Genomic DNA, 25,626 nt, shown 5'->3' with positions numbered 1-25,626 from the left:
TCAGGACAAATCGTGACAGTTGTTAGCCCAGGCCGTTCTTCTGGGAGGAATGGGTTTTGCGAGGCTCGAGGGCTCCCCAGGCATGGGTGTGCAGGGCCAGTCCAGTCGCCGGCTTCCGATGGTATTGATCGCACACAAAGACTGTCAATGTATGGGAAGCGAGTGGACAAACGATAATCAGTTGTGATGAAAGACTTAAGTGGGATAAGCGAATGATGACCGGGCGCCTCTATGGGCTCTCCAATTCAGCGAAGTTTGAAAATTGAGAAACATGCAGTTTACCTAGGTCAACTTGGACCGAAGCACTGTGGGGGACTACCGCCATCAGAACGTCCTGGGGAAAGAAGGACCGGGCCGGTCACTAGGGGACGACGGCTGGACGCCAGGACCTTCTTTGCGATACCAACTCGAGATCGCCATTAGAGGACAGCCCAAGGTGCCTGCACCATCGCAGTGCCTGCGTTTGCACGGCGAGCGAGAACTCCCAGTCGGTTGTCCTTGTCCTCACTTGAGCCACAGCAAATAAATCACGGTCCAGGGACATTTTGAATGTGGCAAGGGCAAATTTGGAATGGTCCATAATCATAAAGTCCAGCCCTTTCCGAATTCCAGAAGTCATGCTATATATCGCTTGGGGCAGATAGCGGCCAGATCTTCTTGGCCAGGCATCCAGTGCGCTGTCACTCTGATCGCCAGAACTGCTCTTGTCAAGTTCGATACCCAAAAGAGGGCTTCTCTTCTGGATTCATCGAGCGAACATGATTCTATAAGACGAGGGACCACTGCAACGCCGGCTTCAAACAGTTGGGAGACTGTGCCCTAATCGCCCTGGCCAATTTTTGCTGTGCCCTGTAAAGCCTTACTTCGATCTTTTGGGAACCTCACCGCCCAAGTCCGCGGGCGACCATAATTTTTGCAACTGCGGGCGCGCCGCCCCCGAAGTGGAACCTTGGATAACATCCACAAAGAGCATTACCTAAGCGATAGGCACACAAGTCCTTGGGGGGTCTGATTCACTTTCAAGCGCACCACGCTCGAGCGAATAGCGCTTTAAACAACCGCAGTCACTTTGGCTCACCAGCGGGCGGTCTTGGCCCGTGTCTAGTGCCACCCACATCGGCTCGAGCTTGCTGCCCAAATTGTGACTGGGGCGCGCGCCCACAGGACCTTCTCGGGACGCTGTCTGCGCAGTGTCTTTCTTAGTCTTGCAGAGGTCTGGCGCCGTTGTCAGCAAGTAGTCACAATAAAATGCGTATACCCAATATCGTACCCGAGGTAATCCTCGTTGATGCTGCCAATGGCCCTGATCTCGCCAACCTCGTTCCTGATACCGGCGATCTTGACACGAACGTGGGAGCCGCTCTCGATGGTCAAGCCTTCGTGATCGGTGAACTGTGGGGGTGTGGCATTTGCATCGTACTTGCACGTCTTGGGCATCAACTGTGACAGAGTCAGCCAAAACCGGCGAGCCCAAACAAAGAGGTATACCGGTCAGGGCCTCGCGGCACGTACGAAGTTCGACACAAACAGCTGTAGCGGGCCAGCCTGGCAGAAGAAGCCGTGAGGATTGACGGAGAACACAACAGCATCAACCTTGAGCCTTATTAGCACATGATCGTAGCCATGCGCAGCGGTTTACCCCTACCGTCTCGCCCCGGAACGGAGCCCACACGACAGCACGGTAGCCGACCGTAAACTCTGCCAGCCCACTCCCAGGCAGGATGCGCCCCTCTGAGATATCAAAGGTGTCCATAATGGTGATAATGAAGTAGTTGCCCGCGCATGTGCCCTCCACATCCTTCAGCAGCTTGGTGGTGACCAGCTCGTGCATGTTTCGGCCGAAGTAGGACGGGTGAAGAGTCACATGTCGGGTGAGGTTGTGGAGGAAAAACATCTTGACTCGATTAAGTGTCTCGCGCTCGGTGGTCGTTTGGGAGGGACAGGTTCAACTTGACGCGACACGTTGTCGTGAGATGGCCAAGTCGCGTCCTTGACCTGCTCGTGGTGCAGGTCCCAGCTATGGAAGGGTCTTGCCAGCAAGGCTCACTGGTCTTTCAGCACGAGGAATGTATCTGGATTGAACGATTAATGCAGAGTGATGGAACCTGGCCGCTGGAAAGGTTTGCGCCCGAGGCAAGCGGTCGTGTTTGAAAGCAGCTAGACCTGCCCTCTGCGACAACGCCCGTCCGAGGCGATAAAGAATGATGGTCTGCCTGCCGTGGCCAGAGTCTTTAGGGCGGGGAATCGAACCTTCAATGGCGACTCGTCTGGGGCAGGTTTTGGGCGGCTCGAGGGGTTGACGCCGGTGAAGGAGGAGGAAGGCAGATGCAGACCACGGATTCAGGAACACGATTTGGAAGGCTGGACGTCCATCTCCAAAAGCTGTCCGAGCTTGTACCAGCGGCTGCAGGGGTGCAGGGTCCACCTCCTTAGCGCAAGCATGCGCCAGTCCCACCATGCTGAGTGCTAGAGCGATAAGAGCGATAACAGCACTATCAACGCGACATAAGAACCTCCATCAAAATTCCGCCCTGATCACTATCAGGGTCAGTTACTCTTCCCATACCCCACAAATTGAGGCTCAAAGGAGACTGTGCTTGGCAGCTCCAATTCAACGGTGGGTTGAAGAGACATGAGGGTGAAAATGGACTTACCTGGTGAGAACAGAGTTCTAAAAACACTTATTGTTCACACAGACCTAGGTACCTAGGCACTTGTTCACACACTGTGTGTCTAGCTGTGAGGCACTGGATTTCAGTGACTTGAATATGATTCATGCAGTGCTGTACTGCAAGTTGTAGGGTCTTCCTCCTGTATAGTGAATGTTCATATGTACTCCTCTTACATTGCCATGAGGGCTGTTGGGTGTGCTTGTGCAATAAGAGGTACAATGTGTGGGCGTAAAGAGAGCTGGATTTGAGTTGGTGTCTAGGCTTGCATCCCGATGTTTGCTGCTGAGCCTTGGCACGCTGGCCGAGGTCAAACTGTCGAGCTGGCCCGGCCTGACAGTAAATTGGTAACGGTCTTCACCTGCTTGGGAGGAAGCACCCGAGGTCCCCCATCAAACAAGCTTGGTACGGCAGCATGGAGTATGGCTGAGTGCAGACATGACAAGGGAAGGGACCCACCCATCGTGGAGGTGAGAAGCTGACAAGGGGTCCGCGGGTCTCCTGGCCAGTGCGTGCTCCCGCTCCAGAAAACCAGGCATGTGGACCTGTCCCGCCAGCGACGGCCGCGGACGGCTCCCCTCCCCCGAGGCACCCTTCCAACAGTCCAACCGTCCAACTCATCATCAGGAGACGTCAGACCATTCCCTCACAGTAGGAGCAAACTTTCCCTTCCTGCCTGCCCAACAGAATCCCGATGCGAGATCATCCCCACCCGTCCGTATAAGAAGTGGATGCCACCCCCCCAAACCTCGACACTCTTGCGCTTGGCCTTCTCGATTCCGTTCCCGGACCCTCCCGCACTCTCCGACGCCTCCACGTCTTCCCCAACCATCCCCAATCACTGACCTCGAACTCCGTCCTCGCCAACGACGCCGGCATTCAACATGTCTCTCGACCTGGAACGACACCTAGTCTTTGTGAGCGACCAAGAACCACTCAATGCCGACGAGCCAGAGCTAATGCGCCTCTCCAGTACGGCTCCTACCACAATAATGTGGTCAACATCGGAATACACATGGTCTGCGTGCCAATCATCCTGATGACGAGCTTCCTACTGGTACGGCTACGGCTACCTTTCCGCGACAATCCCTCCCATCCGCCCGATCATGCTAACATCCACGGCTTGGTGAACAGGCCGCGAACTCCGGCGTCCTCATCCCGCTCCCGCCGGCCCTCACGCTCGAATACCTCCCCCTGAACATGTGCACGATCGGGGGCATCATCTGGGGCGGCTTCTACGTCCTCATGGAGCCCGTCGCAGGCAGCCTGCTCTGCGCCATCTGCCTGGGGATGGCCGCCGCCGACAACTATTTCTACTCGGTCGACGCGAAGACGTCCACGACGATAGCGGGGGCCATATTCGCCGTCGCGTGGATCCTGCAGTTTGTCGGCCACGGCAAGTTTGAGGGCCGCGCCCCGGCGCTGCTCGACAACCTGATGCAGGCCCTGCTCCTGGCGCCGCTGTTTGTCTGGCTGGAGCTGCTGTTCTTCTTTGGCTACCGGAAGGAGCTCAAGGACCGCGTGGACAAGCAGGTCGAGAAGAACATCGCCAAGTTCAAGGCGGAGCGCCAAGGGAAGAACGGCAAGGCGCAATAGGCAATCCGACCGATACGCGGAACTCCATCGTTGTTCTAGATGTGATAGCACGGTCCCACGACAAACGGCGGCCTTAAGCCATCACGCCGAGTGATTATGGGGACATGATACCTAATCAACATAAGATACCGGAGAATAATGACCAGGATGTGGCCCGGTCCATGGTTGCACGGCCCAGATCACAATTGTCTCAGGCGGATCGGTGCTCCGCTTTCCCAGCCAACCTTACCGTTCACACTTTGGTGGGAGGCACCTCGGAATATTTGGCCCGGTTCAAGAGGAAGCAAGGACCGCTTCGTTCAACAGCTGCCCTTCGAGCTCACATGTCAGCGCTTACATGTCAGCATTCCATCTCACATCACTCGCCCATGGCCAAGCACGCCGATGGCCAAGGACGCCGAATATGGCTGGGCCCCGGTATTTTCTGAAGTCTGATTGGCTCAATCGGAAACCGCTCGTACATCAAAATGCAGCTTTTCTTTGTTGATTGCATAGGGGAAAAGGAGGTGCACTCTTGACGCTCTAGGATATTTAGCACTATGAGTTGCCCAGACTCTAGCATTGTCCTCTTTTTGCTAGCTGCATTTTCTGTGTGCCTGATTAGGACTTGTTGTGCAGGAGGCAGTTCTGCCAACTGTGCAGCTAGAGCGCTTGGAGAACTCATGTGTACAGTATAGTTGTTATTTAGATTTCTGCTTGCTCTACCCTGCAGCCAGCCACATGCCTTTGTATAGACTTTGCCGAATGCTGCAGCAGGTGACTAACATCAATAATATTCCTGTCGGTCACCTTGTCCCGACAGTATTATGACGAAGAGAGTGGATCTTTTGAGCTCCAGTCCTTGATATGGGATGCAATATGGGCTAAGGTAACAAATGCCCTACAATTGCGTTTGGCCCATATTTCTTGTATCAGGATGAAATTGCCATTGTTTTTGTATTTGGAGAGTGCCTATGGGTCAGCAGATCTTACGGTAATATGTCACAGACAAAAAAGACGGAATAGCTACAAGAGGACCTGAGCAGACATGCCAAATGAGTGAAATTAGTTAAAACTGATAAGGAGAGGAAGTATCCACAGGATACCGGCATTAAGAGCAAAAAAGAAAGCAAAGGCAGGTTTTCCGAGTGAAGCTTCACAGAAACTTCCCTCGCTTTGTCCCGCCCGGAATATGACAAAGGAGACAATTGTGGTAGACAACCACCAGTGGGATTCTTTTTTCTTCACGCTCGCATTCTTCATTTTACCTTCTTCTGTGTGAGGCCGCATAGGGGAGCTTGTGTGTTACGTTGAGCGGCGAGACCTCGGCTTCCCGGGGCGAGTCGGCGTAATTATGAGGCTTCCCAAGATAGGTATGCACCTCCCTCTCGACGGCGTGCTTTCTCGAACCTGACACGTGGTGGCGAGGGTGGGCTTCGTCATCCGGCAAATTTCTGAAAGCTGGGTGGAGCGAAGTCCGAAGCTCCAGGGCCTCAGTAGTCTTCAGAGATGAGTGTACGCGAGACTGCTCAACTTGCCTGGTAGAAGTCTGCGGTCCAGGCTGGGGACGGCGCAGATCTCTGGGCTTGAAAGCGGTCCTGGATGCTGGTTGGATATCATCCTGGCCAAAAACCTTCCCAGAGCTCCGAAGTGCCGGGTGAATGTTCCTCTCGTCCACCGCTGGTGGGTTATGAGTCCTCCGGATCGAGACGGTATTGCCGAGCTCCGCTGGCTTCACGGCGCGCTGATGCTTCTGAGGCGGCGGCGGAGTATCCTTCTTGATAATCAGAGGGGCTACTTCTGCGCTTTGGTGTGATTCCGAGTCCGACGAAATATCCGAGAACGCAAACGAGGCCTGGTGTTGAGCCGCAGGACGAGGAGGAGGTGGTGGCGGAGCAGGCTCCCGAGCCTTGTTCTGCCTGGCCTTCGCAAGGGCAAGCTCGCGGATTCCGTCCGCGTGTTTGTCACTTGTAGCGAAGAGCTTATCCCTCCTGTTTGATGCAATCTTCTCTGCGTCGCGGAGTGCTTCCTTCACCTGCTTTTCGCTCATCTTTCTCGCCCGTGGATTAGGGGGAACCACAGGCGCCCTTCTGGGGTTTTCGTACCTGTCAGCTTTGTAGACCGGGGCCACAGGCCTGGAGGGTCGCGAGATATCTTCGTACCGCCTTTTCGATTCGTTCCCCGCGGTCAGGCACATGTCGAAGAATAAGAATCAGGTATTTGGTGGTTGATGGTAGATCTCCAGGATACTTGCTTCAACTTTGATTAACAATAAGAATGGAATTTCCGTATTTATATGTTTTCGGAGGGACGGCACGGGATGCCTCAGTACAAAGGGGCGGCAGTCAGTATAATGACGCCTGGAATAAAGTCGCATGTGCGGCTCAATGCCTTTGAATCTGTTGTTCTAGAACGCCTCGTAGCTCTCGTCAATAATCATGTCTCCCGAGGTCCCGAGCCCGAAAGAAGGTCTCGAACGTGGCGGTTGATTCTTTCGTTCGTAATTCTTGTGATAGAACAAACCACATTGTTAAGGATACAGGACAATACCATTATCATGATCCAGCGGTATGTCAATATAAAAAGTATGTGCTAAAATAGTCAGTCCAGAAAGTCTATCCTGTCGAGTTGTCTGAGCTAGCGTATCTGCAGTGGATTTGATCTTGCTGCAGGCTCGCTTTCTTTTCCAAGGTTGCTGTGGAATCCTGATTCACAGTGTTTCGAAGCCATCCAAGGTGGGCTCACCACCGGGAGAAGACAATAACAATGTGGGACTTCTTTTGGCGCAAGAAACAGCGGAAGCCCAAAAATCGACAGTTGAAGTGGACGGTTATCGCCCCGGCAACTCGCGGTCAAGAAGAAACCACGGCCCTTCGCGAGAATGCAGACGACCTTGGAGCCGCTGTTGCGCTCCACCAGGTCATCGCGGCGAGTAGACCACAGAACAACCGAGTAATGTCAAGCCATATGACCTCGAGGTTAAGCGTACATACTCAGGTCTCTAATGTCTCTGCGGACTCAGAAGAGTACATCAGAAACCCTTACGCAGAGTCCGGTCGCCGTCCGCGTAGACAGGATAGTAGCTCTGCATCAAGCCCTCTTGCGGTCAAACCTGCCACACGGGCCGAAGCTTCAGTCGATGATGACTTTGTTAGCGTTGACAAGTCTAAAGGCAAGGAAGTCGACCAGCCCAAGGTCATCCGCAGAAATATGTTGGCAGATCCTCTTGGGACCGTTCTTCACATGACTGTAGCGGCAGCCCTCGCAGCTGGGCCTCCAGGGCGCCAGTATATTACTTCTGGCCCGCCACCGCCTGATCAGAGAGGCCGGGTACAGAGTAGTAGCGATGCTCAGCCTCTGTCTATGCCTCAACCACCCCGACGGTGCACTCTCACGCAACGCCATCGGTCTGTCAGCGACCCAGCGGTTTTGAGAGACAGACATGGTGTCAGTCCTTCAAGTTCTAAACGATCGGCGAGGTCATTAGGGGCATTGTCGTAAGCCATATCGGAGCCAACGCAACGGCCTAGGTTGTTATGGGTTGTATTTGGGCTGTGTCCCACATTTCCCTTGTCAAGTCAGGTAAGGAGTGCATACTAGAAAAAATAGACTGAGTTTTTTCAAAGAAACATAATTGCAGCGTTTTTCAATGTGAGTATGTCAATATCACGGCAAGGAAGTAGAGTACGAGACATGCGAACCTGATGAGTAAGTAGCTAGCGGTATCAGACAGGGAATAGCATAGTACTTGGCATGTACCAGAATAGAAAAACACACTGGATCCAGGGCTTCGGCCACACTGTATTTTTCCTTTATACTATATAACCACTCGTTTCTTCCCTCCAAAGCTTACACATAAAGTCTTTAACGGCTTTATATATATCCTTATAATCCTTTTAAAGAGAAACTTTAAATCCACTCTTTCCTTTATTTTTATTATACTTTTTTATACTATTAAGAAGTTAATAGTTATTAATAATAAAAATATAAACTTAAAAAAGGATAAGCTTATTATACCCTCCTTTTATCTTTTTATAAATTACTTTTAAAACTCTCTCTAAGAGTTTTAATACTTTATTATAAAAGTCTTAAAGATAATATATTATAAATTATTTCTTTATTTTAAATTCTTTTAAAGTTAATAACTATATACTTAAATAAGAACTATAATATTAACTTTATAAGCTTATTTAATAAAGATCTTATTATAAGGTATATATATATATTTAAAAGGATAATTTTTAGTTAAGCTTCTCTTAATATAATTTATTTATATAGTAATTATTTTTAGACTTAGTTTTATTATATAACTCTTTTATAATAACTAAATTATAAACTACTTCTATTTATAATTCTAATTAATATTATTATTAAAATAATACCCCTTAACCTTATTTATATATTATAAAGCTAAGGCTATAAGTATTTATTATATTATAACTATTATTATTAGTATTATATTCTTTCTAAGCGCTAAGTCTTAAGTACTTACTACTATATAAAGGTGCTATATATATCCTTAAATATATATAGAATAGAAGCGAAACCACACACACTAGATCCAGATCTATGGCCATTCGCCGCAACTAGCTACTTAGTAGTCGATTCTTTAAACGGGAAGAGAAAAGTGCCAAGAAGTTCACAAGCTAAAATGTGTGCTGACGGCTGAATAGCCGGGAGCATCAACAGCGACTGGCGCACCAAGCCGACACCGACTGAATGCAAGGGGGGGGGGGAAGCCTGCGTAGGCTCAGCCTCGTATGGGCCTGGGAGCGAGAGCCGTGACACTGAACCGGAGGTTATCCACGCCCGCGGCCTGGACTAGCTTGATGACCCTGTTAATACCCAGCTCGATAGCCCTGGGGCTCAGCACGTCCTCGTCCTCGGCAAGGGCACCCCTGTCGATGGGACCTTTCCTGCCCCCCTCCAGCTCCCAGAGGCGCCCGCCCTCCTTGACGAAGCTGACAAAGTGCTGGCCGGCATGGCGTTTATTGTCGAGCGGGGGCGCAGCGGTGTCGCCAATATGAACGACCGATTTGTGGGCTGCCTCAAAGGCCTCGTTGTCGTAGAGCATCTGGGCGCGGTCTTTCATGCCCAGGGGGATGGCGTCACGCCGGATCTTCTCCAGATCGCTGCCTGGGAGGATGTGGTTCTTCGCAGGGCCATTGATGACCGAGTGCAGGAGCCCGATCGAGCCACAGGCGTTGCCGATGGTCTGCTTGAACCAGATGACAGCTTCCTTGTCGCCCGAGCCGGTGTAGTCCTCCAAGACCGCGTCCTCGGCCTTGCGCTCATCGTCCCAGGGCTTGGTGAGGGGGATGATGACGAGCAGGGCGTGGGCTGGCCTGGGGATGTAGAACAGGAGCTCAGGGTCGTCGAGCGAGTAGACGTCGTAGAACTCCAGTTCGTCCGATAGGCCGAGCTTCTTTTTGAGGGCGTTCATCACGTCGGGGTTGTTCTCTGCGCGAGTGGGTCAGAGAACGGGCCAAAGAGCACTTCGGCGGGCACTGGCGGTGGTCCGTGGCGTTCTGCTGTGCAGTGAGCTGAGGGATGGGCTTACCCAAGATGGTCCAGCATTTTCCCTCGGCCATGTTGGTGAGGCTGAGATTGCGGGGTTTGACGCCAAAAAGCACCTGATGCGTTTCTGCCAGGTCTGACCTGATGTGAGATCCAGCTGTAGCCTCAGCCTTTGAATGTTCAGGGCAGAGAGGTTAGTAGCGCAGGTGGTCGATCCAAGGCAAACTAATTGCGAGATGGGATGGGCATACGCTGGGTACTTTCCTAAGTACTTACTTACATGTAGGTAGGGAACCAAGCTAGATAGCAGGCACCAGTGGGGTTGACGTTGCGCGTCCGCATTAACAGCAAACCTAAGTTTGGGTTAGGTTTGGTGGCAGCTGCACACACAGAACACAACGTGAGACCCCAGCCCTGTAACAGCCACCCTGCCACCTATAGAGGCTGCCTGAACCGGCATATCGTCTTGGCACTATCTCGGAAAAATGAGAGTTGGCCCCCCCCCTACAAAATGCCCCCTATTTCTTAGCTAAACCAAAACTTTACTAATAGGGCAAAAAACCCAACATTTTTAATAAAATATTATACTTAATACTATTTATACCTTAAAAAAGGAAAAAAAAAAGGCTAATAATAGCAAGCTATTACCTATTAAGTTATAAATTCTAATAATTAAAGTTTTATTTATATTTTAACTTATCCCTATTAAATAAATAGCTATAAGCCAAGTTTTAAGTTAGTTATATTATAATTTAAAAATATTATTAAAAGGTTGCTACTACTTATATAATTACCTTAAGTATATTATTACTATTATTATTAAATATAATTAAGCTAAAATAATAGGCTTTAAAGGTTTATTAGTTTATTTTTTTATAATAAATTTATAAAGCTTAACTAATATATAGGTTATATAGGCTAGAAGCTAAAAATCTTTTATTTAATAAGCTAAACTTATATTTTAATAAAATATAATACTTTTTATTAAGTAATTTTAAATTAATATTATTATAAAATAATAAATAATACCCTTAAAGCTTATATATAAAGTAATAAATAAATATATATATTAGTTTACTAATATAATAAAAGCTTTATAATTATTACCTTTAATAAATATACTAGTTAAGTATATAATAAAGATATTTATTTTTATTAATAAATTTAGTTTTAATAAATAAAATAGTATAAAAGGATAGATTGGGCATTTATTAAATATATTTTATAAGTTAAAAATCTTTTAAATAAAAGGCTTGCTTTTATATTTTTTATAATTATATTTAATAGCTTATTTATTATTATAATATATAAAATTATATAATAAAAAGTACTTTTATAATAGCTAATAAAAGTATTTTATTAAAATAAACTTATATTTAGGCCTAAAGTTAATTTTTATAATAAATAATACTTTATAATATTATAATATAAAAATAATTAAGGTAATAAATATAAAAGGTATAAAATATAAATATTTATTTTTATACTTTTTAATTTTAATTTTATTAAAGTATATTTTAATAATTTAAAGCGCTATTTATATTATTAATACTAATATAAATTATTAAATTATAATTTAAATAAAATTTTATTTAATTTTTATTCTTTTATATTTAAAAATTAAGTTTAAAACTAAAGCCATTTAAAATATTTTTATTATATATAAATATTAAAAAAGTATAAAATAAGGCAAATATAATAATACTAATTAAAAGTTATAAAAATTAAAATTAATAAAGTTTTAATTAAATATAATTATATAGGTGGAAAAGTATTATTTATAAGTTAAATAGTTAGGTTAGTAATTAAAATTAAAACAAATAAATTAATTATAGGTAAATTTATTTAATTAATTAATTACCTAATATTAAACATTTAATTTATTTTATTTACTTAAAATAATTAATTTTTTTTTAACTACTTTTTATTACTAATTATATTTTTTATATGCCTAATTACTATTTTTTGTTTAAAAGTTTTTAAAACTTATTATATAACTCCTTTACCTTATTAAATATAAAAAACTATTTTAATAAGCTTTTAACCCTTTTATTAAATAATTAATTTAATTATAAGGCCTAATATTAAATAAAGTTAATTAATTAATTAGGCAACCTTTATAGGCTTTATAAAATATATATTTTTAATATTTATTTAGTAATTTATTAGGTGGTTATTTAATAGCCCCTATTATAATAGTAAGTTTTTTTTATTATTATTACTATTAAAAAAACTAGTAAAGTTTTTTTTTTTTTTAAATATAGCTTAATTAATATTTTAATTAATAAAATGGCCTTTAAATTATATTTATTAAATTAAATATTTTTTTTTTTATAAAGCCTATAAAGGTTAAGCCCTTTATGTTTTATAACTTTTATAAATTGCTTAAATTAAGCCCTTTTTAATAAATTTTTAAAATATTTTTAAAATGCTTTTATAATAAACTTTTAATATAAAATTATTTTATTTTTCTTTACTTATAGTAATAATAATAAAAAAATAATTAGCAGCTTTTACTTTTATAATGGGCTTTTAAGTACTATTATTATTATTATTAATAATAATAGGGGCCTATTAAATTTATAAAAAAGCTAATAGTAGTAATAATAATAGTAGCTTTATTAAAGCTATTTAGTTATATTTAATTTTAAATAAGTTAATATTAAATAATAAATTAATAATTATATTAATATTATTTTTTTTTATTTTTATTTTTACTATTTTTTTAAAAAATAAGGCTAATTCTATTATTATTAGGCTTTTTTATTAGGCTTTATTTAAGCTATTTAGTAATTAAAAGGACTTTTAATAGGTATTTAATTATAATATTATTTATTATAATTATATTAAATTAATTTCTTAAATTTTTATTAAATAAGTTAATATATATATTATTTTGCCTAATAAAATACTATTATTATAAAAATTCCTTTTATTTAATAATAATAATTAGCCTTATAATAATTATTTAAGGAATATAATTATATTTTTATTAGTTGCTTATATTTTTTTATATAAGGTTTGCTTTTATTTTTATTTTAACCTTTTATTTAATAATTATTAATATAAATTAAAAGTTTTAAGATTTAGGTTTTATTAAGTATATTTAGGTTTGCTATTTATTTAATTGTTAGTAAACTATTTTTTAAAATAGCTATTTGCTAAATAGCTAATAATAGCTAAAAAACTTTAACTAATAGGTATTTAATTAAGTAATTATTTTATAATATAGGTATTTGCAATTTTATATTAGTAATATAATTTTATAGTTATATAAAACTAAAAAAAAAATTTTTAAAATTTAAAAAGTATATTTATAATATTATTATAATTAAATACTTTAATCCTCTTATTAATATTTTTTATAGTTTTTAATTATAAAATTAAAAACTTTTAGCCTATAAGCCAATTAGCTTTAATAAAAATGTCTTTTAGCTTAATAATTATATTTAAATAGTTTTTATATTTTCTTTTAATTAAATCCTTAAATAAATTAATATAATTTAATAAAAAGCCTTAAATCCCTTAATTTTTATTTTTTTTCCCTAATATAATAATTTATTTTTTAAATTATATAATAAAAGTAATATTAGCTTTTAGGCTATAAATTTTAATAAATAAAATTAAAGCTAATTTACTTAAATATATTTATATTAAAGGGTTAATTAAGCAACTTTTAAAATACTTAATATTATTGCTATTATTATTTATTAAAAATTCCACCTTATTAATAAAAAGGTTCTTATTATTAGTACCTTTTAAAGCCTTTTTTTTTTATTATTAGATATATTTTTATTATTATTAACTTTAATAATATTCTTTTATGCCCTTTAAATTACTTAATTTACTATAATAGCCTTATTTTAAGTAATTTTTAAAAATATTTATAAGCGCTTTTAAGTAATTTGCTAGGCCTTAATTGCTTTAATAATTAGCTTTTAAGTATATAATTATTTAAATAGTATAATATTTTTATTAATAAATTATATAATTTAACTTTTTAAATAAATTTTATATAATAAATATTAAATAGTTTGGGCTTAATAGGTTAGTTAAAATATATTATTTATAATATTAGCTAGGCTAATATTATTTTATATTAAGGTAAGTAAATTATATATATTTTTATAAGCTAAGTTTAAATTAACTATATAAAACTAGTATGGTATTATTTTTATTTAATTAAATAATAAAAATAATTTATTACTAATATTAATAAGGTTAATATAGGTGTTTTAGTAAAAATATTAGGTTTTTTATTCTGCTAGTAAAGTTTTGGTTTAGCCAAGGAATAGGGGGTATTTTGCAGGGGGGGGGCCAATTCTCGTTTTTCCGAGACAGCAGTCCGCCCTTGCGGGCAGCCAGCCCCGGACCGCCCAATCATCTTACACCAATCTGGTCTAAATGCGGGCCAGCTGGGGTAATGGGTGCCCTGCCGCTGCCTTCCTGCCGTACTCCGCTTCACCACCAGACAAACAACTTCAACCCTAAATCCTTGTACCAGCTGTCTGACCATCCCGCAGCAGCCACCGCTCCTTCACGACAAGCCACGGCCGGCAATGCGCTGGCTTTTCTACTTGCACCATCCACAAATCATATGACTGCCTGCGCTTACCTTACCCATTCGTATTGCGTCGACATGTGCCCGGCCAAGCCGAGTGGACCAACAACCGCGAAATAAGCTTATTCGACTTGTCTAGTAGTCGATGTCTCTCTCCCACCACGGAACCTCACTTGTAACCTTCATAGGGTGGGTGGCCTGCGAAATGTTCGTGTCGCTTAGGCTCACTTGTATGCCATGGATTCGTGGCTTGGAGAGCATGCTGTGTCTCCAGATGTCGTCGACCTTGGACAGCAGACCTCTGTTCTTAGAGAACCAATTGAATTGCTCTTTATGTGACTGGTCACCGCTTCTAGTAAGACTGAGTGACCCGGGGTTTACGTCCTCACTATTTCGCCGAAGCTCTGAGTTGTCCAAGCTTATCATCGTATTCGAATCGTGCCACTGATCGGGGCTGATCCCACGCTACTTGATTCTTGATTCTTTGTCTGACTGGCCTTTAGCCCACGTATATTCACACTGCAGGAACTCAGCCTCGCCAGCTGATATCGGCTTTTGCAGATCTACAGATTTCACGGATGCTAATAGGCGCGTTGCACCAAGTTGGTCACAGCCCGGTCGCGTGAGCCCGAGCGGCCGACGCAACGTGGAGGCTGGACACCAGAGTACAGAAGCCTCAAGATTACCAAAGTCTTCATCCGAACAATATCACGTCCAAAAAGATATAAAAAGGGACGGTATATCCTCCATGTCAAGCATACTCTGATAGCATCATCCACCACAACAACTCCCCATCGCTCAATAATAGTCTCTACTACTTCACCACAAGTCTTTCAAACATTTAGACTCAAAAGACCTATCAACAGTTCAAAATGAAGTTCTTCACTGCCGCCGCTACCCTCTTCGCCGGCCTCGCCGCTGCTGCCCCCTCCAACAAGGCCGCCCGGACCGACACTGTCCAGCTCGAGTTCTGGGCTGCCGCCGAGAACACATTCACAGCCCATGTCCCCATTGACGGCTCCTACACCTTGATCTCCAGCGATCTCTCCTTCACCCGTATCTCCGCCTACTCCTCCGGCAACACCGTCTGCCACAGCTACGGCGTCGACGGCTCGGACACCGTTCTGTACGGCAGCGCCCAGGATGTTCCCATCGGACCTCCTCAGGAGCAGACCTATGCTACCTGTCAGTACCTTTAAACTCCAGGCGCTTTCACCCTAGTGTTGGCAGAGGTGGCGGGGATCTGAGGGGCTATTCGATTCTGGAGGAACCACCTTTTCTGGACTGTGAGGCTTCACTTCACATTTGCCTGCTTGGAGGCTATCCATTCTGACTATAGACGTTGCGATCTCACGCTTAAGATGAGAGATGAAAGACTAGATGGGAGGTAGAGCCGGGCGATGAAGTCGCCTTGATTTGATCATACACATAGGATCATAGAAATCTTTGGAGACACTCCTTTAATACAATACCGTTACTTGCTTCACATAAATCCACACGTTTCCAATGTTCAATGCAAGCCCAGTAGCTGGTTTCTGTCACAACGGGTAGATTGTTCAAGTTTGTGAATTCACTGTTGCACAAGGAGGACAAGGTCTAAGAGCTGCGAGCCGCTGGCAAAGCCGCAGCGTTTATGTCGGGTGGGCCGTGACGGCCGGTGGGTACCGTGATAGTGGCCTTTGTTCCCCCCAGCTTACGCCAAAATTAATATGCAAAAGCCTTTATAGGTGCAATCGCCTTTGGTTATAATTGACATGGGATATGAGACCCTGCGCATAAGTTTCGCCAGATTTTTGGTAACTCGATTGTAAGGTTTGCCATCACTTCGCCTATCAACATTTGAAGATTGCAGCACGTTACGTACTTAGGTAGTATTAAATATTTTTCTACAAGCATCTTGTCGGAATTGTGTCCATATAATTACATTTGTCTAAGTATGCAACTCCCTCAAATTATCAAATTCCTCTGCTAGCTACTTAGGAAAAGCAAAAGACGTGTACAGCGCTGGCCGAGTGAATACAGGTGTCATAGGAGCTGAAAGGGTAGTCACCATGGCCGTGGAGGTTGTGTAGGTCATTGATATAACTATGTATGTGATAATTAGACTGCTTTCTCAGCTTTAGATGGAGTTGGCCCCCAAGGCAGGGGCAGGTGTAGTGGTACAAACCTTACTCGAGCATCTCCCAGATTCCTTCAAATTACCTAGGCAATCGGGGTGTTCGGGCCAATATCATGTGTAGTTAGAAAGCGGGAAACTCAAATTCTGCGAGTTCCGAAGTTCTAGAAAATGCAAAAGGGTACCTGTCCCTGACTAGCGGGAGCATATCTGCGGCAGGCCTGGTCCGCGGTCTCGCGGGAGGCACTGAGCAGCTCAATGCGTGCCCGAATGACAGCGGGATTCCGATTGATGGGATGGCGGAAACCCGTGCAAGCGATCTGATGCTGCCAACGCGAGTTCGGACTCGGGCAGATGTTGTCAACCCGCATGTTCCGGGCCATTTTCGGAATTGTCACGCCGCGGACTAGGCCGGGCGGTGCTGGACTGGACACTGGTCGCGCCGGTAAGTGGCTTGCTTCGGAAGAGACGGTGTTCCCAGAACAATGCGCATTTGTGAGCGAGAAACAGCACGAGCAGGCTCGCTCTCGTAGCGGATGCAGTTTGCACATATGAGTAGTCTATATTTATCATCGTCGTCAGCTACACGAGTACTCGCTCAGCCTCGTTGATGTTGACGTGGTCAAGTTGAGGCTGTAGCGGCTCATTTCGAAAAGCTTCTTCTAAGTCCAGACGTCGTTTTTGACTGCGGTTGTGATGGGGATAGGTTAGAGACGATCGCCTCGTACATCAAATACGAGCGCGAGAGCGATGTTGATGTGCGGTGAAAGTGGGGCAGGGATATGCTTTGTTGTGAGAGGACCCCAAAACTTGCATGGACCCGAAAACGACTGCATACTAGGTGGTCAACAGCTACAATGAGTGCTTGCCTGGTTATTAGTCTACAGGTGGTGTATAAAAAAAACAATGCGGATTGATTACAAGGGGCTAGGCTTTGCAGCAAGGGTCTTGGCATGTTGACTGCAACCATACGAGTGCGGTATCACAATATTCCAAACCACTGCAGGAACAGGTATGTTGTGGGCGGCAATATGGACAGGCACCACTTCACACTCAGCCGTGAAAGGTTTAGCTCGATATTCGTTGAATACTGCCTCACACAGCCTTCCTGCTGTTGTGTACCATGAAGACTCTGCGGGCTAGTGGCCAATATGCACGTCACCCACGGGGCCCATACGGCAATGAGTACTTACGTAGACACATGCATGAATAGGAAGTAGTAGAGAGGTATTCTCGATGTGATTTGTCATTTTAATCAAAAGCAACAACATATACATATATATAGCCCGGAGTGTTCCCATAAAAACCCTCTCGTTTCATTGCCACCCTCGCCCTACTAACAATATAAAACCTCCCACTATCGCTCGCTCTTGAAATTCATCATGGGTGTGTTTCGCAATCTTCTTCTCTCCACATCTGCTGCAGGCTTTGCAATAGCCAGCGCGTCATGTCAGCCGTCAGATCCCTCCCAAGCATGCTCTCTTCTTAAACAAACCTTCCCCAACGCCACGCTACTTCCTGAAGATGAAGGTTACAAAGCTGAGAATGAGGGTATGCTCACAAAAATATGCAAATACGCCCATTCAGACTGCTAAAAAATTGTAGCTTCATGGTCGTCCGGCGCCTGGCTCAGCCCTGCCTGTGTCGTGATGCCGAAGGGCGCAAATGAGCTCTCCTCGATCATCAAGACTCTTTCCCAGACATCCACGCGCTTCTCCATGCGTGGAGGTGGCCACATGCCGATAGCGGACGCTGCAAATATCAATTCGACTGGTGTTCTCATTTCTAGTACCAACCTGAACACGCTTCAGCTATCTGAAGACAAGGAGACCATGTCCGTTGGACCTGGCCCTCGCTGGGGCGATGTCTTTGAGTATATGGACGGTTCTAACATGACCGTTGTGGGAGGACGTCTAGCGCCTGTTGGTGTCCCGGGTCTACTCCTTGGGGGAGGTATTAGCTATTACAGCTACAAGTTGGGTCTCGGAGCGTCCAAGGGGAAAATCAAGGCATATGAGGTGATATCTTCACCACGTGGACATGTGCACTGCACTCACTGACATCAAAGACAGGCAGTCCTAGCCGACGGCACCATCGCCACCGTCACTGCCGACAACGAATACGCCGATCTCCACTGGGCCCTGGGCGGCGGAGGAAACTCCTTCGCCTTGATCACACGCTTCGACCTCCAAACATTCTACGCCCCAACGCCCCTCGTAGCAAATGCCGTTTACGAGGGCGACCCCAACGCGACCCGAGATGCTTACATCGACACTCTTGTCAACTTTGCCAACAACGGTGATCAAGACACCGGGGCTGCGATCATACCGGTCATCCGCTGGGGTCCGAACTACACGAGTCCCTCGTACGAAGCAACCTTATTCTATAATGGTACCACGGCGCCAACCTCCGGGCCGTTCGCCGATTTCTACTCGGGAGCCACCCTGAAAGCGGTCAACGAGTCCTCGACCCTCCAGCCCCAGACACTCGCCGACAACGCCAGGCTCCTGCGCCCGGCCTTCCAAGCCGGCGGCCCGGGCCACGGGTTCAGACAGAAGTTCCGCGTGGTGCCGTGCAAGGCGACCAAGGAGGCCGCACGGATCGTGCACGACAACTTCTTCGACACGCTCGCGGCCAACGGGCTCGCCGACCGCGCGCCGGGCTTCTTTGCCGGCCTGGCCTTCAACGCCGTCACGCCGACGATGGCGCGCGAGTCCGCAGGCCTGCCGCAGAACATCCCGCAGGAGGCGGCCTTCTGGGTCGAGCAGTCCATCTCCTGGTCCGACGCCACCGACGACGCCGAGATCGAGGAGTGGCTTGTCACGGCGGACGCAGCGATGGAGGAGCAGCTGAAGGCGATCAATGGCACTAACCGGTATTTGTACCTCAACGATGCGGATGTCGGGCAGGATGTGTTTGAGAGGTATGGAAAGGAGAGTGTGAACAGGCTGAAGGCGATCAGGGACAAGTATGACCCTGGCAGGGTTTATACTGACTTGATGCCCGGTGGATTCAAGATAGATGCTGCTAGGGACGTCGAGTGATCTTGTTATTCCTAGTAGGCTGCTATATATTTGATTCTTCCATGCATAAAGCTTCTCTTCTATCAGGGGGGAGCCAAGGTCCCCTGCTTGCTCCATATTTTCTCTCCAGGGAAGCCGGGGATTTTGTTCTAGACTTTTCTTCAAATGAAGCCTCAAATTAAGAAAAAAGTCCCTCCGAGACTCTGATATAAATTTACTCTAACTACCGCATCGACTGTCTCCTGCCTTCATTACACAGCAGGGTGGGTTAAGGATAGATAACAGTTGCCGCATGGAGCCATTTCCGTTCAAGCTCCTCCTAATACCGGTACAGTCCGCTGCACTAAACTGACTTCATGATTTTTTTGCCCACCTATCTTATATGTACTAAGAAGGACAGGGGTGAGGAATTGGCGCCCCAAATCTCATCAATAGTGACAGCAATGGAGCCGACTGGTGGCGCACAGCACCCGTGCACAGTGATGCAAAAGGGTTTGCGTGATTCCGTGCAATTTCGACAGTGGCCTACCCACCTAGGCATGTTCGAGTCACTTCAGGACGAGCATGTAGAAATCTTGCTGTTGCGAGACATACAGCTTTCCAGTAAATTTGGAATGACCTCCGAAAATAGGATGCTGATGTTGACACTGGGTCGTGACTCTAGCATGCTCGGTCGACTCGTCGAATTTATTTAAAAAAGATAATTAGAAAATTGGCAGGGAAATTCTAATATCTTGCACTAGCTGCCTTGAAGACGGTGTATAGTGCCACCATAATCGTTTTGGCAACCGCTAGACCAAGCGATCCCTCAAAGTGCAGTTTCACGGCACGATCACGAAGAGGCTTTACTCGAATTTTTCACCGCCAAAGTTCCATGTGCGTGCGATTCCAGCCATCACACACTGATATTTTTAGGATAGGGTGACGGTGACCCTTGCTCATCACTTTGCCGCGCCTGACCTTTTGCCAGGAAACGTTGTGGAAGATCTACCGGCCAAGTATCGTGCATCTCGAATGTGTCCCTGGTGCGCCCCAATACATTAGGTATGTCTGCTGCCTGCTGAAGCCCATGACACCATCTGTTTCACGACATGCTAAATGTCGAGGCAACTACGTTCAAGCTTTATGCAGTCGTTTCTGGGGGGCTCGTCAACCCAATTCAGATCCCCAGGTGTTTGCATTCAGCCCAGCCATATCCCTGACGGCAAGGGCTGGCAGGGTCTAGCTGCCGCCGCGGTAGAAACATCCATACGCCTGACGGGCTGACGCGCCAGTGGGTCACAGAAGAGCTCGGGGCTCGCGGCTCGGCCAGGCTGTCTGTCGCACAAGGAGCTCCCCTGTCTTGGTCCATTTTACCAAGCTTCTCTTGCCTGGGCCAACACCACATTCGCACCTACATTTTACAAACAAACCACTCAAGTACACAATACAGCCGGGCACCGCACATGTTCGAGTCTGTGATGCAACTTTTCATGGATACGAGCCTTCCACCCAATGGCCACGGGTATCATTGGTCAATCCGGTCAACCCAAGCTGATCATTGTGTCAGGTGGACCAACTTTTCCACTCAGCAGACTCACTCTGAAACGGCCGCCTGCCTGCCAGCCTGCACGCCTCAACCCAACAAGAAACAATGAGGCTCTGCGGATGACTTGGGCCGGCAAACACGCCGTCGAGCCCGGATCAAGAGCACGAGATCCACATCAAGATTGGCAATAGCTGGACTCGCGCAGATCTCGCGCCGTCGTCACACCGTCACACCGCCCGCCGCCTCCCCTGCGTGCCTGCGTTGATAAGCACCTGCAAACGGGCTGGCGGGCGGGCGGGCTGCGCATGACCGGCAAAAGGTGGACAACTGGCACGGGGCGCAGCTCCAATGACGGCAGGCCTGCCAGGGCTGCCAGGCCCGCTGTCGTGCAGATGCCACAGGCCCACAGTCCTCAGCCTGGGATCGTTCTAGCGTGCTTCTAGTGCATTTCGAATGCACCAGGCGAGCCAGGATGCTGGGCGCATGCTGATCTTCCCAGGTAGCGGTTGGCTGGGACCAAAACCGTGCCGTCCCCCCCTGCCACGCGCAATCCTGCCAGCCAGAAACAAGACGGACCGCCCGTGCCGGCTGGCAGACAGACAAGCAGGATCCTGATCGACTGACGCCCACCTTGGTGATCGTCCCTCGAGGCGTTCAGGTTGTTCAGGCCGCCCCCAAATCTGGCCTCGTGCGTTGTCGCACCAAACGAATCTACCTGTTGATGATTGGGACCGGGGGGGGGTGGCTGTTTAATCAAAGGTGGGCCGGACGACTTACGCGGCCACTAGTAGTGTAAGAACATCTCTCGACCAGACCTGCCAGAGTGCTTACGTTCCAAGCTCGGCAAACCGCCCACCCTCCAGCAAAGCCTGGCCGAGCGGCGAACGACTGACGGTTAGCAGCATCAGGGACGATTGGCATCAGGCCTGCTTCAGAGCCGTTGTGACCCTTGTACATCTTCAGGCAGATCAATGCTTCACTCGGGACATCTCACGCAGGCTTCAGGCTTCTGGAGCCATGGCCAAGTGCCTGCCCGGCCTGCCGGCGTGCAGATTCACCGTTGACTTGGTTGAAGCTGTGAGGTTCAACGGCCTTCCAAAATCTCGCCTCCACGCTAGTGTCTCTGCCGACAGAAGATGCCTCTGACGCTGCACAACTTTGGGATGTACCGTCAGGCCATGAGCCGGGGTCGTGGTGGACAGCTCCAGTCAGGCCAAATCCCAGCCCTCCCTGTCATCCCCTCCGGCACACTGCCCCTGTTTTCAGAACAAATAGTGTGGATGACTTGTACGACGAGATTTTCATATTGCCATCTCGACAACTGCAACGCCCAACGGGGACTATGTGTGGGTTATCTCGAGCAGGCAAGCAGTGTCTCACTGTGTCATCCTGTGCCGGGACCGTACCCTGCCTGCCTACCGCGCCGTACCCAGGTCACAGCAGCCACGGAACCTTACCCGACCTGGCTGCATTTAAAGTTCCGCTCGGGGGCCCACCAGGAAGTACCCAAACACCTGGCTTCTCACAGCGGCCGCAGCGGTTTGCATGGATGCAGGCTACCTTGCTTTTTTTTCTCTCGTGGTGGCTTCGCTTCAATGAACCCACACCCCTCCCACGGCTGATGCTGCAACGATGGCCATTGATTCCGTGCCAAACAGGTGTGGTCAATCAATAAGCAGCTCCACAGGTTACTCGTACCAGGAGTGTTCTTTGCAGACTGCCACCGACCCAGAACGTTGCCCTTGGCACCTCCAAGCAACAAAGGTCGTCACGGAGCCTACTTCGGTGCTCACTGTCCTTTGCAGCCGATTTCATCCTGCGGCTTGACTGGCCTGCCCTGTTCAGCCCCTGTCCTGGTGGGTTGGACAAGGGTCGGGGGACCACCCATGGAGACAAGTGGGCACAAGGCGATTGACACGCAGGATAGGCCCTGGCATCGTGCACCACACACCTAGGTACACAGTACTGTACCTGGGTACTCCGTACATGTGGTTCAAGGGGGCGACGCAGCAGCCAAACCTAATCCCTAGCAAGCCCATAGGGCTGGCTGCGTGTACGGAGTACTCCGTGAAGCTGTGCAACATACTACTAGCAGCCATGAAGCTCCCGCAGCCTGGGCAAGACAACGCTCCACTTTGCATGGAACAGCGCCTCGCGACCGTGTCCACCCTCCACCAAACCACCGTCGTCAACATCCACACGCCGCTCAAGTGCGGGGATTCGAGGCTTCTCCGTCGAGCCTGGTTTGCCAGAGGCAAAATTTTCTCACTTGGGTGGCCATGACGAGGGGCAGAGGTGAAATTGCACAGGGCCATGCAGGACCAAAGGTGAGGCTTGCGACGGCCGAATCGCCGGCTGTGTGGAGTCTAGGACTTGCCTAGGTCTCACTCCTTCTCCGGGACGGCGAGACTGGGACACATGCCACATTACGCTTGTGCGCCCAGCAAAGGCTCCGACCAACCCTCACCGTCAATGGCAAGGGGATCCAGGAACAAGCCTGCCCGGAGCAAGTCAGGTCTTGGCCACGCCCGTCCTGCCATCCCGTCGAGCTCAAGGTGCAAGCTACCGACATGGCCGCCCCAACGGGCCTCCTCAGTACTTACTTACGTACCACGCTACGCACGAGGGCAGACAAACGCGTTCGTTTTAGTCGGTGCAACACGGCCACCAGTGATATTTCATTCTGCCCTCTTCCCTCTGCCTCGACGGTACAGGCCAAATCCCTGCCCCACCATCCGGGCCACCTTCTCTTCACACCGGTCGAATTAGTCTACGGGACGAGAGCGACACATGAAGTGTCACTACGAATTGAAGGGGACGTAACTGGGCTGGGTCGCCTGCTAGGCATGGGAGCCCAAGCCCAAGCCCTCCTGCATGCCTTCAACGTGTCCCGGGCGGGTACATCAACATCTCCTCGAGGGCCTGTCGAGGACAGGTACCAGTTGCGCCGTGGCAGTGCTGTGCTCTCCCTTCCCCACCCTGCACTGCATCATGTTTGGTGCCAGGCGGTGGGTAAGTCTTCTTTGCAGCTGTTACTATCCCACCTCAAATATCAAGGCCGCCCCATCCCCCACTCTTTACCATCGCCTCTCTGCTTCCTTCCGAAAAGCCTTTCCACTCGTACCTCTCAACAACCAAAACCACTGGACTACTCTAGGTGGCTGCCGTGGCTTCTCTGTCTATATTTCCTTCAATTTAGTTCATCCTCATATCTCCTTCACCATCCAAGTGTGGCTATTTCGTCAAGTGTACTTGACGTTCGACCCTTTCAGGCCTTCGCAACTCAACACCCCAAATCGCTTCCCTGACTCACCACTCACCCATCCCGTCCGGCGATATTCTACCGATCTGAACTGGGTGCTCCGACTTCTCTCATTTATCATTCGGGTATATCGTGGGTGGACACAAAACAGTGAGCTCTATGATCCAGTGTCACCACCAAGCCGGTTGCTTGCTGACACCGAGCAGTCTGTCCTGGCCACACAATTACTATCCCACCCGACCGGGTCGGGTATCGTCTTTCCCGACGCCCACAAGATGGATCCGATCTACAAAGATATTGCCTACATTGAGGAGGAACAGAGTGGTACCTGGGTCGTGGTTCAAGAAACGTTGCATTGCGACAAGACGAGACAGCAGATCGAGGCATGCGACGCATTGTCAACCAAAAAGCTTGCTATCATTATCAACAATGAAGCTCGTTCAGACTTAGCCTTGGAGTCGGCGCAAGCAAATAGTCATCTCCCCACTGTTGGTTTTGGGTTACACAACGTCGAGCTTTTGGATGGCAACCCCACCTCCGATCCAAGGGTGGTGGAGTCTGCTGATTCGACGGCGACGGGTCGAACATTCAGCACTCCTAAGGACGTCAGCAGTGACCGACAATCAGGCACGCCCGCCGAGGACGACAGCCCGTCCCAGCCCCTCACTCAGGCGAATCTCTTCCCAAGCAACACTCCTGCGCTCGTCAAAGATATCCAGGCCTGGGTCAATGGCGATCTTGGCTGGTTGCGTCTTCCTGTGATTTGCGACCAGGCCGGCGGGATGCCTTTCGCGAGAGCCACCACCCGCTACAGCAGCGGCGGCAGCCTGGACTTCGTTTTCATCCCGGCCCAGCCCTCGAGCTTTGGGCGTGACGCGCTGACCATGGGGGCTCAGTTCGAGCAGACACCCTTCACCAAGTCTTATGGCTCGGATATGGAACTCGACGAGGACTAGAGATTGGGGCCAAGTCGCTGAGGGCGCTGTGCCGCAACTGGGTACACCCGCTGTACGGCTTGCTTACTGTTTGCCCGTCTCTGGCCACTGACGGAACTTGCCATACCCCACGCCACTGCCCCCACGTCCTTGTTCCTTCTCCTCTGAGCAGGTTGTCCTTTCGTTGTTCCCTCCGCTTCCTGATCTATACGAACACCTGGGGGGATGGTGTTCTCCAAGATTTTCTGTTGAGACGGCACTCTCTTTCTGCAATTTCCCCGCATTATTGCGGCGTGCGGCAATTGACGAGTCGGAGGGCATTGTTTGATTTTGAGTCGATTGGTATTTGCTTTTTCTTTTTTTTCTTTTTTGCCCGTTATATGTCACTTAGATATAGGCAGGGGTTTCCATCTGCTGGAGGACAGCAGATCATCTTGTAA

The 25,626-nt window shown here is 47.2% G+C and overlaps 8 protein-coding genes across 8 annotated transcripts; 5 read left to right on the top strand and 3 right to left on the bottom strand.

Annotated features, from left to right (window-relative positions):
• Positions 1-4: 4 nt before the first annotated feature.
• KVR01_005146 (DNA-directed RNA polymerase II subunit RPB7) lies at positions 5-2,345 on the bottom strand. Its single transcript, XM_044785572.1, has 4 exons — positions 1,646-2,345; positions 1,513-1,593; positions 1,271-1,440; positions 5-1,215 (listed from the first exon to the last, which is right to left on the bottom strand). Exons 1-4 carry the CDS (start codon positions 1,892-1,894, stop codon positions 1,200-1,202), a joined length of 516 nt encoding a protein of 171 aa, XP_044645591.1. The 5' UTR covers positions 1,895-2,345; the 3' UTR covers positions 5-1,199.
• Positions 2,346-2,568: 223 nt separating this feature from the next.
• KVR01_005652 (uncharacterized protein) lies at positions 2,569-5,145 on the top strand. The gene is made up of 3 exons (XM_044783017.1): positions 2,569-3,586; positions 3,643-3,726; positions 3,804-5,145. The coding sequence occupies exons 1-3, from the start codon at positions 3,554-3,556 to the stop codon at positions 4,263-4,265; spliced, it is 579 nt and encodes a 192-aa protein (XP_044646097.1). The 5' UTR covers positions 2,569-3,553; the 3' UTR covers positions 4,266-5,145.
• Positions 5,146-5,508: 363 nt separating this feature from the next.
• Positions 5,509-6,441, bottom strand: KVR01_005480 (uncharacterized protein; the record flags this gene model as incomplete). The annotated part of the gene is made up of 2 exons (XM_044783014.1): positions 5,509-6,041; positions 6,213-6,441. 2 exons carry the CDS (start codon positions 6,439-6,441, stop codon positions 5,509-5,511), a joined length of 762 nt encoding a protein of 253 aa, XP_044645925.1.
• A 569-nt stretch (positions 6,442-7,010) lies between these two features.
• KVR01_005227 (uncharacterized protein) lies at positions 7,011-7,745 on the top strand (the record flags this gene model as incomplete). The annotated part of the gene is made up of 1 exon (XM_044786845.1): positions 7,011-7,745. The coding sequence occupies one exon, from the start codon at positions 7,011-7,013 to the stop codon at positions 7,743-7,745; it is 735 nt and encodes a 244-aa protein (XP_044645672.1).
• A 1,005-nt stretch (positions 7,746-8,750) lies between these two features.
• Positions 8,751-10,099, bottom strand: KVR01_005626 (uncharacterized protein). The gene is made up of 2 exons (XM_044793835.1): positions 9,805-10,099; positions 8,751-9,704 (listed from the first exon to the last, which is right to left on the bottom strand). The coding sequence occupies exons 1-2, from the start codon at positions 9,833-9,835 to the stop codon at positions 8,995-8,997; spliced, it is 741 nt and encodes a 246-aa protein (XP_044646071.1). The 5' UTR covers positions 9,836-10,099; the 3' UTR covers positions 8,751-8,994.
• A 5,007-nt stretch (positions 10,100-15,106) lies between these two features.
• Positions 15,107-15,770, top strand: KVR01_005181 (uncharacterized protein). Its single transcript, XM_044793725.1, has one exon. It carries the CDS (start codon positions 15,195-15,197, stop codon positions 15,519-15,521), a length of 327 nt encoding a protein of 108 aa, XP_044645626.1. The 5' UTR covers positions 15,107-15,194; the 3' UTR covers positions 15,522-15,770.
• A 1,994-nt stretch (positions 15,771-17,764) lies between these two features.
• On the top strand, positions 17,765-19,650 carry KVR01_005587 (uncharacterized protein). The gene is made up of 3 exons (XM_044791099.1): positions 17,765-17,989; positions 18,044-18,456; positions 18,511-19,650. Exons 1-3 carry the CDS (start codon positions 17,821-17,823, stop codon positions 19,480-19,482), a joined length of 1,554 nt encoding a protein of 517 aa, XP_044646032.1. The 5' UTR covers positions 17,765-17,820; the 3' UTR covers positions 19,483-19,650.
• Positions 19,651-23,980: 4,330 nt separating this feature from the next.
• KVR01_005684 (uncharacterized protein) lies at positions 23,981-25,207 on the top strand (the record flags this gene model as incomplete). Its single annotated transcript, XM_044782507.1, has 2 exons — positions 23,981-24,001; positions 24,458-25,207. The coding sequence occupies 2 exons, from the start codon at positions 23,981-23,983 to the stop codon at positions 25,205-25,207; spliced, it is 771 nt and encodes a 256-aa protein (XP_044646129.1).
• Between the last annotated feature and the right edge of the window lie 419 nt (positions 25,208-25,626).

The sequence above is a fragment of the Diaporthe batatas genome (assembly GCF_019321695.1).
Source record: "Diaporthe batatas strain CRI 302-4 chromosome Unknown Contig00005, whole genome shotgun sequence".
Classification (NCBI taxonomy): Eukaryota; Fungi; Ascomycota; class Sordariomycetes; order Diaporthales; family Diaporthaceae; genus Diaporthe; species Diaporthe batatas.
Note: the sequence above shows the minus strand (reverse complement) of the source record. Positions and strands in the feature narration are given on the sequence as shown.